At 45.9% G+C, this 12165-nt stretch overlaps 1 protein-coding gene across 5 annotated transcripts in view; it reads left to right on the top strand.

Moving 5' to 3' along the window:
- Nucleotides 1–12165, top strand: part of ASH1L (ASH1 like histone lysine methyltransferase) — a 180157-nt gene that overhangs the window by 139517 nt on the left and 28475 nt on the right. For all 5 annotated transcript variants that reach the window (XM_044266511.1, XM_044266512.1, XM_044266510.1 and 2 more), the window contains 3 exons: nucleotides 5235–5308; nucleotides 6860–6905; nucleotides 7022–7130. In XM_044266511.1, coding sequence (XP_044122446.1) covers nucleotides 5235–5308; nucleotides 6860–6905; nucleotides 7022–7130 — 229 coding nt within the window. The remainder of the gene's footprint in view (nucleotides 1–5234; nucleotides 5309–6859; nucleotides 6906–7021; nucleotides 7131–12165) is intronic.

Raw genomic sequence — 12165 nt, 5'->3', positions numbered from 1 at the left:
GTTTAAAATCTTAAGTAAACGAATAAATAAATGAGAACAGTTGGGGCCGTATGTCCAAGCTCATGCCATAGGATACATGTTTGCATTCATTCATTCGGAAAATACTTGTTCGATACCTGCTTTTTGATCACTCATTTTTCTAGATGTTTGGGACACACCAGTAAGCAGAACAGGTGAATATCCTTGCTTCCCTGGGGCTGACAGTTTTCCACTGGGAAGAAAATCCCACTGTCCATGTCCACTGGGTCGCACCTACGTTCCCTCAGGCTGACAAAACCAGAAGCTCAAATTCTACTTGTGATTTGTTCAGTGAAACTTAAACAGTTTCCTAGAAGTATCCTTGATCATTATTTATAACCTCCTTAATGGCACACATTTCACTGATACACTGTTCCTTTCAATGAAATAGTGCTACAGGTTTTGGGGGGGATCCCAGGACGCTTGACACAGAACAGGGAAGACAGCCTGAGTAATGGCCGGCGTCGAGCGACACTCCAAGCCGGTGCTCGGGTCGCGCGTAAACCAGGTGAGCTTTAGCTGAAGTCAGTCACTTTATTCTTGGTTTTAAAAAAGAAAGAAAAGCCAATAGGGACGCCTGGGTGGCTCAGTCGGTTAAGCCTTGGGCTCGGGTCGGGTCATGATCCCAGGGTCCTGGGTCCGAGTCCTGCGTCATCAGGCTCCCTGCTGGGCGGGGAGCCTGCGTCTCCCTCTGCCTCTGCCCGCCGCTGCTCCTGCCTGTGTGCTGTCTCTCGCGCTCTCTCTGACGAGTAAGTGAGTAAAAGCTTTAAAAAAAAAAAAAAGGCCAAGTTTTTGTCAAATTTTAAGATCTCTTCTAGAAAAGGACATTGTTATTTTTCTCCTTTCGGTTGGGAACTGCCCTCACCTCCGCGTCGCTCTGCCCGGGCGCCCTCCCTGCCGACTGCGCCTGTGATGTGCCGCCTCGGTCCGCTTCCGCTTCCGCCTGGGTCGGGCTCGACTTCGTGAAAGAAAATCCTCGTGACTTCCCCCTTTCCGATTGCAAGGTCAGCACCGGCTTCTGAGCTTCCGGAGTGTCTGTCCTCTTGAAAATGACTTCGCTGCACAAATTCAGTTTTCTTTTTTTTTTTTTTTTAAGATTTTATTTATTTGAGAGAGAGAATGAGAGAGGGGAAGGGCAGAGGGAGAAGCAGACTCCCTGCTGGGCAGGGAGCCTGATGCGGGGCTCAGTCCCACAACTCCAGGATCACGACCTGAGCGGAAGGCGGTGCCTCCACCAACTGAGCCAGCCAGAGAGAAACCAGGGGAAGGGGCAGAGGGAAAGAGTATCCAGGCCAACTCCCACTTCCAAATCGGGGCACCATGTCACGACCCACGAGACTGTCACCTGAGCAGAAACCAAGAGTCAGATGCTAAACTGACTGAGCCACCCAGACACCCCAAGAAAGTATTCTTTTTTTTTTTTTTTTTTAAGATTTTATTTTTTTATTTGACAGGGATCACAAGTAGACAGAGAGGCAGTCTGAGAGGGAGGGGGAAGCAGGCTCCCCGCTGAACAGGGAGCCGGATGCGGGGCTCGATCCCAGGACCCTGAGATCATGACCTGAGCCGAAGGCAGAGGCTTTACCCACTGAGCCACCCAGGCGCCCCAAAAGTATTCTTTTTTAAAATTTTTAAGATTCTTATTTTTTTATTTGAGAGATTGGGGGGGCAGAAGGAGAGTGAGAAGCAGACTCCCCATGGAGCAGGAAGCCCAGTGTGGGGCTCAGTCCCAAGACCCTAGGATCTGACCTGAGCCAAAGGCAGACGCTTAACCGACCAAGCCACCCAGGTACCCCATTGAGAAAGTATTCTTTTTAAAAATTTATAATGTTAGGGGCGCCTGGGTGGCTCAGTGGGTTAAGCTGCTGCCTTCGGCTCGGGTCATGATCTCAGAGTCCTGGGATCGAGCCCCACATCGGGCTCTCTTCTCGATAGCGAGCCTGCTTCCTTCCTCTCTCTGCCTGCCTCTCTGCCTACTTGTGATCTCTCTCTGTCAAATAAATAAATAAAATCTCTTAAAAAAATGTATAATGTTAAATTCTTTAAAAATTATAAAGTTATAATTTTAAAAATTATAACTTCAGGGGGCACCTGGGTGGTTCAGTGGGTTAAGCCTCTGCCTTTAGCTCAGGTCATGATCTCAGGGCCCTGGGATGGAGCCCTGTGTCAGGCTCTCTGCTCAGCAAGTGGCCTGCTTCCCCCTCTCTCTCTGCCTGCCTCTCTTGACTACTTGTGATCTCTGCCAAATAAATAAATAAAATCTTCAAAAAAAAAATTTATAACTTACTGGCTTCTCCCTCACTGTTTTATACCTTCTACAGAAAACACATTAGGTACTGCTGGCAAAAAAAAAAAAAAAAAAGAGTCAATTCTTTACATTAAGGGGTTTATCATATCTGCAGAAGATAATTTTGTCTTTTTAAAAAATTATATTTATATTGTTAAGAAACAGTACATACTTGCAAAGCAATTTGTAGAGAAGGGTATGAATTATAGATCAATCTCCCCCTACCAGAGATATAATAACTTAGTATATACCCTCCCAAACTTTTTCCTTTATAAATATCTGTCTCCCAATAATTTACTGTAAAATCTTTCAATAAACAAAGGCCTCTGGGGCGCCTGTCAGTTCAGCAGTCTTACTTTTGGCTCTGGCTCCGGTCTTGATCTCAGTGTCCTGGGTACAAGCCCTGGGTTGGGCTCCACGCCGGGTGTAGAACCTACTTAAAAAACTTTAAAAATTAAACAATAAGCAAAAAACTGAAAATACTCTATAGTGGATGTGCAGTATCCCATCGCTAAATTTTGTCATTAGCATTTGACTTGGATTTATGTATCCGTCCGTCTGTTAGTCCACCTGAGTTTGGGAGGCACGCCGCAGTAAATCGCAGACAATGATACACCTCCCTTAAATATTTCAGCACCCATGTCAGAACCAAGGTCTCAGGGGCAGAGGGGGAAGGAGGAGTCTCAAGCAGACTTCCCGCTGAGTGTGGAGCCTGGTGCAGGGCTCCATCCATCACCCCAAGTTCATGACCTAAACCAAAACCAAGAGTTGGCTGCCCAACCGACTGAGCCACCAGGCCCCCAATTTTTTTTTTTTTTTAAGATTTATTTATCCATTTGAAAGAGAGATTGAGCACGAGCATGGGGAGGGCCAGAGAGAGGGTAGAGAACCTCAAGAAGATCCCGTGGGGCCAGTGAGAGACTCCTGACCGCACACCCCGCTGAGCCGCCGAGGCACCCCACGAATAGCTCTCAAATGTTTCAAAGTGTTTTTTTCTTAATGAGTTCATGCCCTATTTTTTCTTTTTTTGCAACTTGGAGAATGTTTCCATTTGAGTCAATGTGTACCTCATTTTGTCTCTCCAGTTGCGAATTCTTACGTGAATGTACCAGAGTTTGCTGACCTTTGGCTTCACATTGTTTCCGCTTCCTCACGGCAGACTCTGCAGTCGTGCGTTATATCTCTGTGTTAACATAAATAGCGTATTTTTATGAGAAATAACTTTTCCAAAGAGAAATTCCATGCAGAAAGTGACTTTATTTTCTATTTTTGCAAATTTCATTGTTGTCTAGTTGAATATAAGTCAACTGAATTTTCTGATCCATTTTTGCAGTCTCTTACGATGTTACTTTGGCTTAAGTACATGAAGAAATCTGTCTCCGTGTAGGCAATAAATATGTTATAAAGGATAGGAGTATTTTAATAATTCCGATAATTCTTCTTTGACACTCTAGCAAAATATGAGTGTAATAGTTCCTTAGAGGTGAGTTGCAACGTACAATATGAAATCGGTTAACTTTTCGTTTTCTGTTCCATTAAAGTCCATCGGTCTCTCTTGGCATTTAAATGGATTCTCTACCCAGGTGTGATGTTCCCACTTCACGTGTTGGTCCTTAAGAAGTTCCGGTTCCCTGAATTGTGTTGCTCTCCCGTTCCCTGGGTGCGTCCAGAACATTCGCATCTGTCAGTCCTCCCCCTTGCTTTAGGAGGAGAGTTTAAGGAAAACTAAAGATTCTCGTGGTTGGACACACGTCTTCCAGATCGCCCGTATTCACTTCAAACTCCGTTTTATCACCGGACACAGAAACGCTCCGTTGTTTCGCGAAGCAACAAGCTCACCTCGCTCGTCCTCACGCTCTGAGTCCGCATGACCGGAGCCGCTCGGCTGTGCTTTCCCGGACACGGAGCACGTTCCGGGGAAGAAGCGCGTCCAGCTCGCGTGTGCGCAGGCACGTGCTGGGCTCGGCGCCCGGGGAGCGGCCGGCCGCGGGCTGCGCCCTTCCGTGCGCCTTGCGGAGTAGCCGCGCTCCTGGCTTGTGGGTCAAGACTCAACACGTTAACTTGCGAGACGCTGGCCTGGTTCACGTCCATCCGTTCCGTTCTTCTGGCGCAGCGCTCCGCTTGCCTTGACTCCGGCTGAGATGCCAGCGGTCTTACTCCCCGGGGCTTTTACAGCATTGGGACAAACGTCCGCGTAGTGAGGGTGGCGTGTGACGCCTCAGGGACACCAGTGTAGCAGTAGCCGCATGGTACCTAGTGGTAAGACAGCCTTTGCCCCGTGGGTCCCCCGCATTCACAGAGCATTGAGAACTGCTCGGCTGGAGTCGGTCAGTGGTGGCTGAAGACCCGGCGACAAGGGGTTCAGCTTCCTGCGAGAAGCCAGTTTACTAGAGGGCAGAGCGGTCAGAGAGGAAGGAAGCTGAAGCGTCCTCTTCAAGGTGGAAGAGGGCTTTTGACTTTGACTAGTAGCACTTCTTGGGGGCTTAACATCATAAATTTGACTGTAAATACTCTTGAGTTATTCAAATTCAGGGACTCCTATTTTAGAAACTCTTACTTCCCGTTTTTACAGACAGTCTCATAGTATGTATAATAATGTTGGAGAACAGCTGCCAGAGGCTGTAGCTCATAATTTTAATACTCCAACAATTGTTAGTTTTACTTGGCTTCATAATGACCTGTGTATTCTTTGGTAGGAAGTTTGCCGTGTTCATTGTCCTATGTAGGCTGCTATCAAAACATCCTTCAGCGTTTCCCACCTGGAGCACAATGGAATAGAGAGTAGCTACAATGAAAAATTGGGGATGGAAAAGTTCCTAAAATTAAAAATTAAATGTTTATTTTTTCTAGTCAGTGCGTCTTAGATCTTGTGGCTGTTTGACCCTTTGTATAAATAGATACTGAAATTGATAGTATTTCTTTGTTTCAGGAAAGTATCTGAGGCAAAAGAGAATTGACTTCCAGCTCCCCTATGACATCCTTTGGCAGTGGAAGCACAATCAGGTACCGGGCCGGCCTCCTCTCTCAGGTTTCCTTCTCCGGGCGGGCGGGGGGGGGGGAGTGCGAGCTTCGGTCCGCCTCCGTGTTATGCTCTGTGCCCTGTGCTCTCATCTTAGGAAGTATCGAGACTGTCCCTGTGAAGGTTAGAGACGAAGAAAAATGAATTTGCATCCATATCTAATGTGACCTCTTTGCCTTTACTCATACTTCAGAATAGCAGTGAGTGTCTGCTTTCCTGGGCAACTTCTGTTTCTGGTCTGCACTTTCTCTGTGGTAGCAGAGCTCCGTGCTGTGAGGCTCCTGTTGGATGCACGTCCCAGGAGGGTTTAGATGCGCTGCCAGCAGCACTAAGAAACGTCAGGCTTTATTTTTGTTGGCTCCTTCCCGTCGCTTTGGAATTTATTTTTCACATACAAAGGAGACTCTCCTACCAAAGGAAACAGGAAAAATGTTTAACACGCATACACTTTTAAAAGATCTTTATGTTGGGAACTAAAAATGGGAAGGCACTGTTTTTCTCTTCTTCTTCCCTAATGGAAACGTTTCCCCTGGCAATTTTTGTAGTTAGCCATAGGCCAGGCCTCATGTTGAGAACAAGCATCAGGAAATAGAAGTTGTCATACAAAGGAGGTGAACAGCTCCTGACCTTTGCCAAAATTCCACCAAAGTTAATTTTGGAAAGCCAGAAGCAGTGGACATTCCCCTCTGCATTCTCTTCTCTTGGTGGCCTCTCTTGAATTCTAAGAGGATCAGTTGGTTAGATATCTGTCTCCGAGTTCATGCCCGTGAAGGAGACAGTGCTCCGACGGTCCTGCTGAGAAATGGAGGTGGACTGCTTTTCGCGGGTTAATACGCCCTCTCCGAGACCACAGTGCTGCCGTCGCCCGTCCTGCCTCTTCCTGACAACACTGGCCAGCGGATCACCCCTCTTCTAATACCTTCCTTTTTTCCTTGTTTTTTGTTTTTTGGGTTTTTTTCTGAATGCCTTCTTAATTGCAATGAGACTTTCCTTTCCTGCCTTCCCTCTCCCCTGTATTCACTAAATTAATTGCCTTAATTAAAATGTGAAAAGTGTTTTTCTGGAATACCCACACGGAAAAGGCCATGGTACTCATCTTTTTAACTTCATGTGCTAGCCAGACCATCTCAACAAGCCCTTGGAGTGTTTTCCTTTCTTTTCATAGAGGCAAAGTGAGTCTTAATGTATCCAAAAGAGTAGCCTCGTCCTGCAGGGTGGTTTCCCCGCAGGGTGGTTTGCGTGTGCGCCCGGCCACAGCGCACACATATTCCCGGGAAGCTCTTCCACGTTCGTTCTCTTATTGAATCTGTTTCTCTCGTCCTGATCCAGTAAGTCACTTCTTATTTCAGGGTAAAAAGTGATAGCACCAAGAATTTCCCTCAAGTGTATCCAACCCAGAAAGTCTTTCTTAAAAATATTCCCATACAAGCAGAGCACGTGAATAATTTTTTATATTTTTAGTGATTGATGCTGCTGTCTGGTATTCGAAGTTAAATGCTATATCTAGATTTTTCTTTTTTTTTTTTTTCTTCTAGCTGTACAAAAAGCCAGATGTCCCACTATATAAAAAAATCCGTTCAAGTGAGTAACTTGAGAGCTATTTTTTTCTGCCTTTATATCATCAGTGTTCTTCTTAGCCTAGCACTTAAAAAATTTCCTCTGTGTTCACAAATTACTCTTTGCTGTCTTCTCTCAAGATGTCTACGTTGACGTCAAGCCCCTTTCTGGTTACGAGGCCACCACCTGTAACTGTAAGAAGCCAGAGGAGGACTCCGGGAAGGGCTGTGTGGACGACTGCCTCAATAGGTACGGTACTAAAGTGACTTCTCCGAAAGCACGGGCTTCAGGGTAGATGACACTTCATTTGGAGGGAAAAGTTAAGCTCTTTTATTTCCGCTCTTGAAGTTGCACAAAGCTGTATAAAACCTAAGTGACGTGTCTTGGGCTGGTTCGGCAAAGTACCGTAGACCTGGCGGCTTAAACAGCAGACATTTGTTTCTCACGGTTCTGGAGACTTGGAAGTCCAAGGTCAAGATGCAAGTATTTGATGTCTGATGAGGACCCACGTCCTGGTTTACAGACAGCCCCTTTCTCCTTGTGCGCTCACATGGCCTTGCCTGAGCGCCTGCTTGTGGAGATCGAGCTCTCTGTTCCTCTTGCTGTAGGGACACTGATTCTTCTTGCAGTTCCCGTCCTCACACCCTCAGACAAGCCAGCGGCCCTCCCAGAGGCTCTGCCTCCAGAGCACCGCTACACCGGGGGCCAGGGCTTCAGCTGTTCATTCTGGGCAGACACAAGCATTCAGCCCACGACATAAAGTATTCAGGAAATTTTAGAAAATTTCCTAGATCTCCGTACATGGTAGCCATAACCAGGGAGCGAGGTGGGATGGTGACGGTGAGGAGGAAGAAAGCCGTGACGTACTCTGAGGGGGACCGGGCTGGTGAGCCGCTCGCGTGCGCTCCCGGGTGCACATGCGCTGACTGGGCCAGTGGCTCTGATGAAAGGTGTCCGCGCTGTCTCCAGAGGGAGGGTCTGGGGTCTGGCTAGTTTGGTGATCAAAACTGTGATTTTACTTTGGGGCCATTGAATTCTAAATGACATGGAGATTTCAAAATGGAAATGTCTGATGGAGACCCAAGAATGGAGATCGAATTTGTTGGGTTTTAGTTATATATGCAAATTTATAGTAAAAACCAGTGAACTTGACATCAATAATTCCTCTTCTGGATAGTTTTCCTGGCCAAAGACGACTGCTTCCCCAGCGTCTGGTCAGCTGTCCTGGGGGCTGCGGGAATCGGTGTTTTAAGGCCCTCCTGTGACAGCGCGCCGGCTGGAGCGTCCCGCTCACCGCGCCGTCGGCCCGACCGTCTTGCACGCGCACGCGCGGTGGCCGGGTCACAGCTGCCGGCCTGCTCTGTGCTGTGCGCAAGTTGTTCTTTACTCACAGACCTTTTATACGTATGCTTCTTTTCTTTTTTGGTCTTTTTTTCTCTTTTTATATATATACACCCTTTATGTGTCTCTGTGTATTATGTGTACCGGTGCGGTCCACAAGCTCACCGTTGTTAGTTCTCTTACCCTCCGCAGGTTGACATGCCCAGTTCGCCGCCCCCTGCGCCTCGTCATTCCAGTTATTACCAATGTTTTCTATTAAAAATTGCGCCACTGTGAAACTGTGTAGATTCCTCTTTTTTATTTTTAACCCTTAAGGTGTATCCTGAGACGAATTATCTGTACAGACTACATGAACATCTGTGCCGTTCTTGCTGCATCTCGTACTGACTAGATACTGTATGCTGACTGTGCCCAGTAGCTCTCATGAATTAGTGCATTAATGTGCAGGATTACCACTGGGCTGTGAATATCCTCACGTCCCTTGAGTTCCCCTCCTTTAGGCAGTCACATCTAACTTCATTTTTGGCGCTTTAATAGTTCAATTGGTTTAATGTTTGGGACTATATGTCTTTAAAATTGCTTAAATTTGCATTCCTTTCTATGCTAACATTACTGTTTTTTAATATGATACTGTGTTGTCTACGAAATTGCCGTAGTATAGCTGCCATCACATTGGTGAGTTCCTCTCTTTTTCCCAGTAGTCTAATGAGATAGGTAATAGTTTTATATTTTATAAATGAAGGATTTTAGAGTTTGGATAGTAAGTTGCCCATATTATATACGGCACTTAACTGACAAACAGAATTTGAACCCACGTGTGTTTGATTCAAAACTCATGTTCTTTCCAATGTATATACTGCTTATTGCATAAGTCGTTAGTCTTTTAACGACATAAAACAAATCTGAATGTCTGCATTTCCATAATTATGTTGGTCATCTTACGTCATTTTTTATATAAAGAGTTTTATTTATTTATTTGACAGAAATTACAAGGAGACAGAGAGTAAGAGGGAAGCAGGCTCCCCGCTGAGCAGAGAGCCCAGTGCAGGGCTCGATCCCAGGACCCTGAGACCATGACCTGAGCTGAAAGCAGAGGCTTTACCTGTGGAGCCACCCAGGCGCCCCTGTGTTGCCTTTCTTTAAAAAAAAAAAAAGTCAAATACGGTGCTGCCAACTTTGTGAGACTATAAACTCTACATCCCTACATATTCACGCATCTAATGAAAGAAGGGAAAAATGCACAAATACCTAAGAAAAATGAAAATATATTATTCAGTGGATGCTTCCATATATATTTAAAAGTAACCCACATAAAAATTTAGTTAAATGAAAGACCTGAAATGTCTTTCCTGTCTTAGTAGTCAAGGCATTGTAAATATTTGTGGGGAAAACTCAAGGGTCTGTTAAAATTCAGTTTTATGTCTATGTAAGGCTCATGTAGCCAAAGGAAACTGAATTCAGGATGGTCTTAAAAACAAGTAATGGGTTTTTATAAAATATTTTTAGAACATGGCCTTCTCTCTTCTAAACACTTAGGAATCATCAGCATTGTTTATAAATTCTATAAGACCTTCGCTGCTTAATACTTGTGTCTGTAGGGGCGCCTGGGTGGCTCAGTAGGTTAAAGCCTCTGCCTTCGGCTCAGGTCATGATCTCAGTGTCCTGGGATCAAGCCCCACATCGGGCTCTCGGCTCGGCAGGGAGCCTGCTTCCCCCTCTCTCTCTGCCTGCCTCTCTGCCTACTTGTGATCTCTGTCTGTCAAACAAATAAATAAAATCTTTAAAAAAAAAAAAACTTGTGTCTGTACACCATCCATATTGAACCCATTACTGCTCCAGAACATTCCACGTTCCCTAGAGTAGAGCAGAGTCTCATAATTCATTTCAAGCTGCTTTTCAGCCTTGTGTCCATTTGTTCACAGCACGTACAGAGCCCACCCTCTCAGCGCTCACAACAACAAACATGTTGTATAACAAAGCCAAATACTTAAGGGGAGATAAAGCGGTATTGCCCAGGAAGCCTTGGAATGCCACTGGAAGTGGTGACTCCTGAGTTTACAAGACACAGACTGAACGTCAGGGTCCCTGGCTAACCCGTGGGGGCCCTGTGTGAGCGCCTTTGCAGAGTACGGGTTACTTCCGCTTGTCCCCACAGGGAGCATCTCCAGGACCCTTCACCTTTTGCTACAGAAGAGCAGGAGGCCTTCAAGTTCTTGGTCCCCAAAAGCAGGGAGGGCCCTCTCCCATGCGTCCAAGGCCCACTCCTTCCTGACCTGGCACGACTTCTAGCAGGACGATTTTTCATGTGAAAACCGGTCTCGACTCGCAGGAGATGGTCTGACCTCCGTAGCTATTAAGTCGGGCTCACTAGTACACTTGCCAGTGACTCAAACATTAAATCTCACCAGGTGAGGGAAAGAGCTTTCCAATCTAGGTCTGCATCGGGAAGGAGAATTCTCTCGTCTTACAGTGAACGGCATTCTGTAGCTAAAGTGAAGGGCATTGTAGTAGCCGGCCGGTTAGCGCTGGGCTCGAGCCTGCCGCTGCTGAAGTCAACGGCAGTTTGTGCTGGAATCCGTGCCATCGGGTCATGGTCTGCAGCACGTGCCTTCACATTGTGATCCATTTGCAGTTTTGTTTCCAGACACGGTAACTAGAATATGTTCTACTTTTTACATAAAGGGCTTATCTTTTTTTTGTTTTTGTGGGGTTTTTTGAAGATTTTGTTTGTTTGAGAGAGACAGAGATAGCGAGAGAGAACACAAGTTGGGAGGAGAGAGGGAAGCAGGCTCCTCCAGGGAGCCCGATGCGGGGCTCGATCTCAAGACCCTGGGATCACGACCTGGGGCTAAGGCAGCTGCTTAACTGACTGAGCCACCCAGGCGCCCCCAAGGGCTTATCTTGATAATTGAAACAAATGGAATGTATTTCAGTGCCTTCAATGGAAACCACAAATTTTCAACAACCTCTAAATGAGTGTTCTCCAGCAGAAATTCTTAAAAATTGATTTTAAAATCTCTTTCAATCTCCGCACTCTGTTACACTGTAGTTCTTTTTTTTTTTAATTATTTATTTATTTATTTATTTATTTGAAAGACGGAGATCACAGGTAAGCAGAGAGGCAGGCAGAGAGAGAGAGGAGGAAGCAGGCTCCCCACTGAGCAGAGAGCCCGATGCGGGGCTCGATCCCAGGACCCCGGGACCATGACCCGAGCCAAAGGCAGAGACTTTAACCCACTGAGCCACCCGGGTGCCCCACACTGTAGTTCTTTTATCCACATAAAGCTTATTGTTTTGTGTGTTTTAAGGTATGATGAAAATTCAGGTGGGGTATTGTGAAGAGGGGGTTACAGTTGAAACTATGAGCAAGAGCAAGCCTTCCTCTTTTTTGTGTATTTAAATCCAGTTAATTAAATGTAGTGTCTTACTGGTTTCAGAGGCAGAGTTCAGTGACTCGTCAGCTGCATGTCACACCCGGTGCCCATGACGTCTTTCATGGCCTTCACCCAGTTACCCCAGCCCCCCATCCTCTGCGAATGAGCCTTCTAAAGATAGGAGGAACAGGAATGTGCCATGGGAGGGAGAGAAGGGAAAAAAGGATTTCTGGGATTTAAAAAAAAAAAAAGAATTCGTTATTGGAAAGGTGGGAAATCCGTTCTCATAGAAGATGGAGGAGGAGAGCATTTTCAGGCGGGGTGTTCAGTCGCATTCGCTGAGCAAAGAATTCATTCGAAGAATGAAAAAAGGTAGCGAATTTGGCCATAATGTAGTGTCTTTCACAAAAGTTCAGCTTAGAGTCTTGAATTAAATAGTCTGGTCGGAATTATCTCTGCTTCACTGCTTATATATGTGATTTCACACTGTTTCCTGACCTTTAGAAAAGGATAATGTTTATTTGAAGAATGGCTATGAAAGTACTTTATATTATAAAATGTTAAATGCT

The sequence above is a fragment of the Neovison vison genome, chromosome 10, assembly GCF_020171115.1.
Source record: "Neovison vison isolate M4711 chromosome 10, ASM_NN_V1, whole genome shotgun sequence".
NCBI lineage: Eukaryota > Metazoa > Chordata > Mammalia > Carnivora > Mustelidae > Neogale > Neogale vison.
The sequence above is the reverse complement of the archived record's forward strand: the minus strand, read 5'-3'. Positions and strand labels throughout refer to the sequence as shown.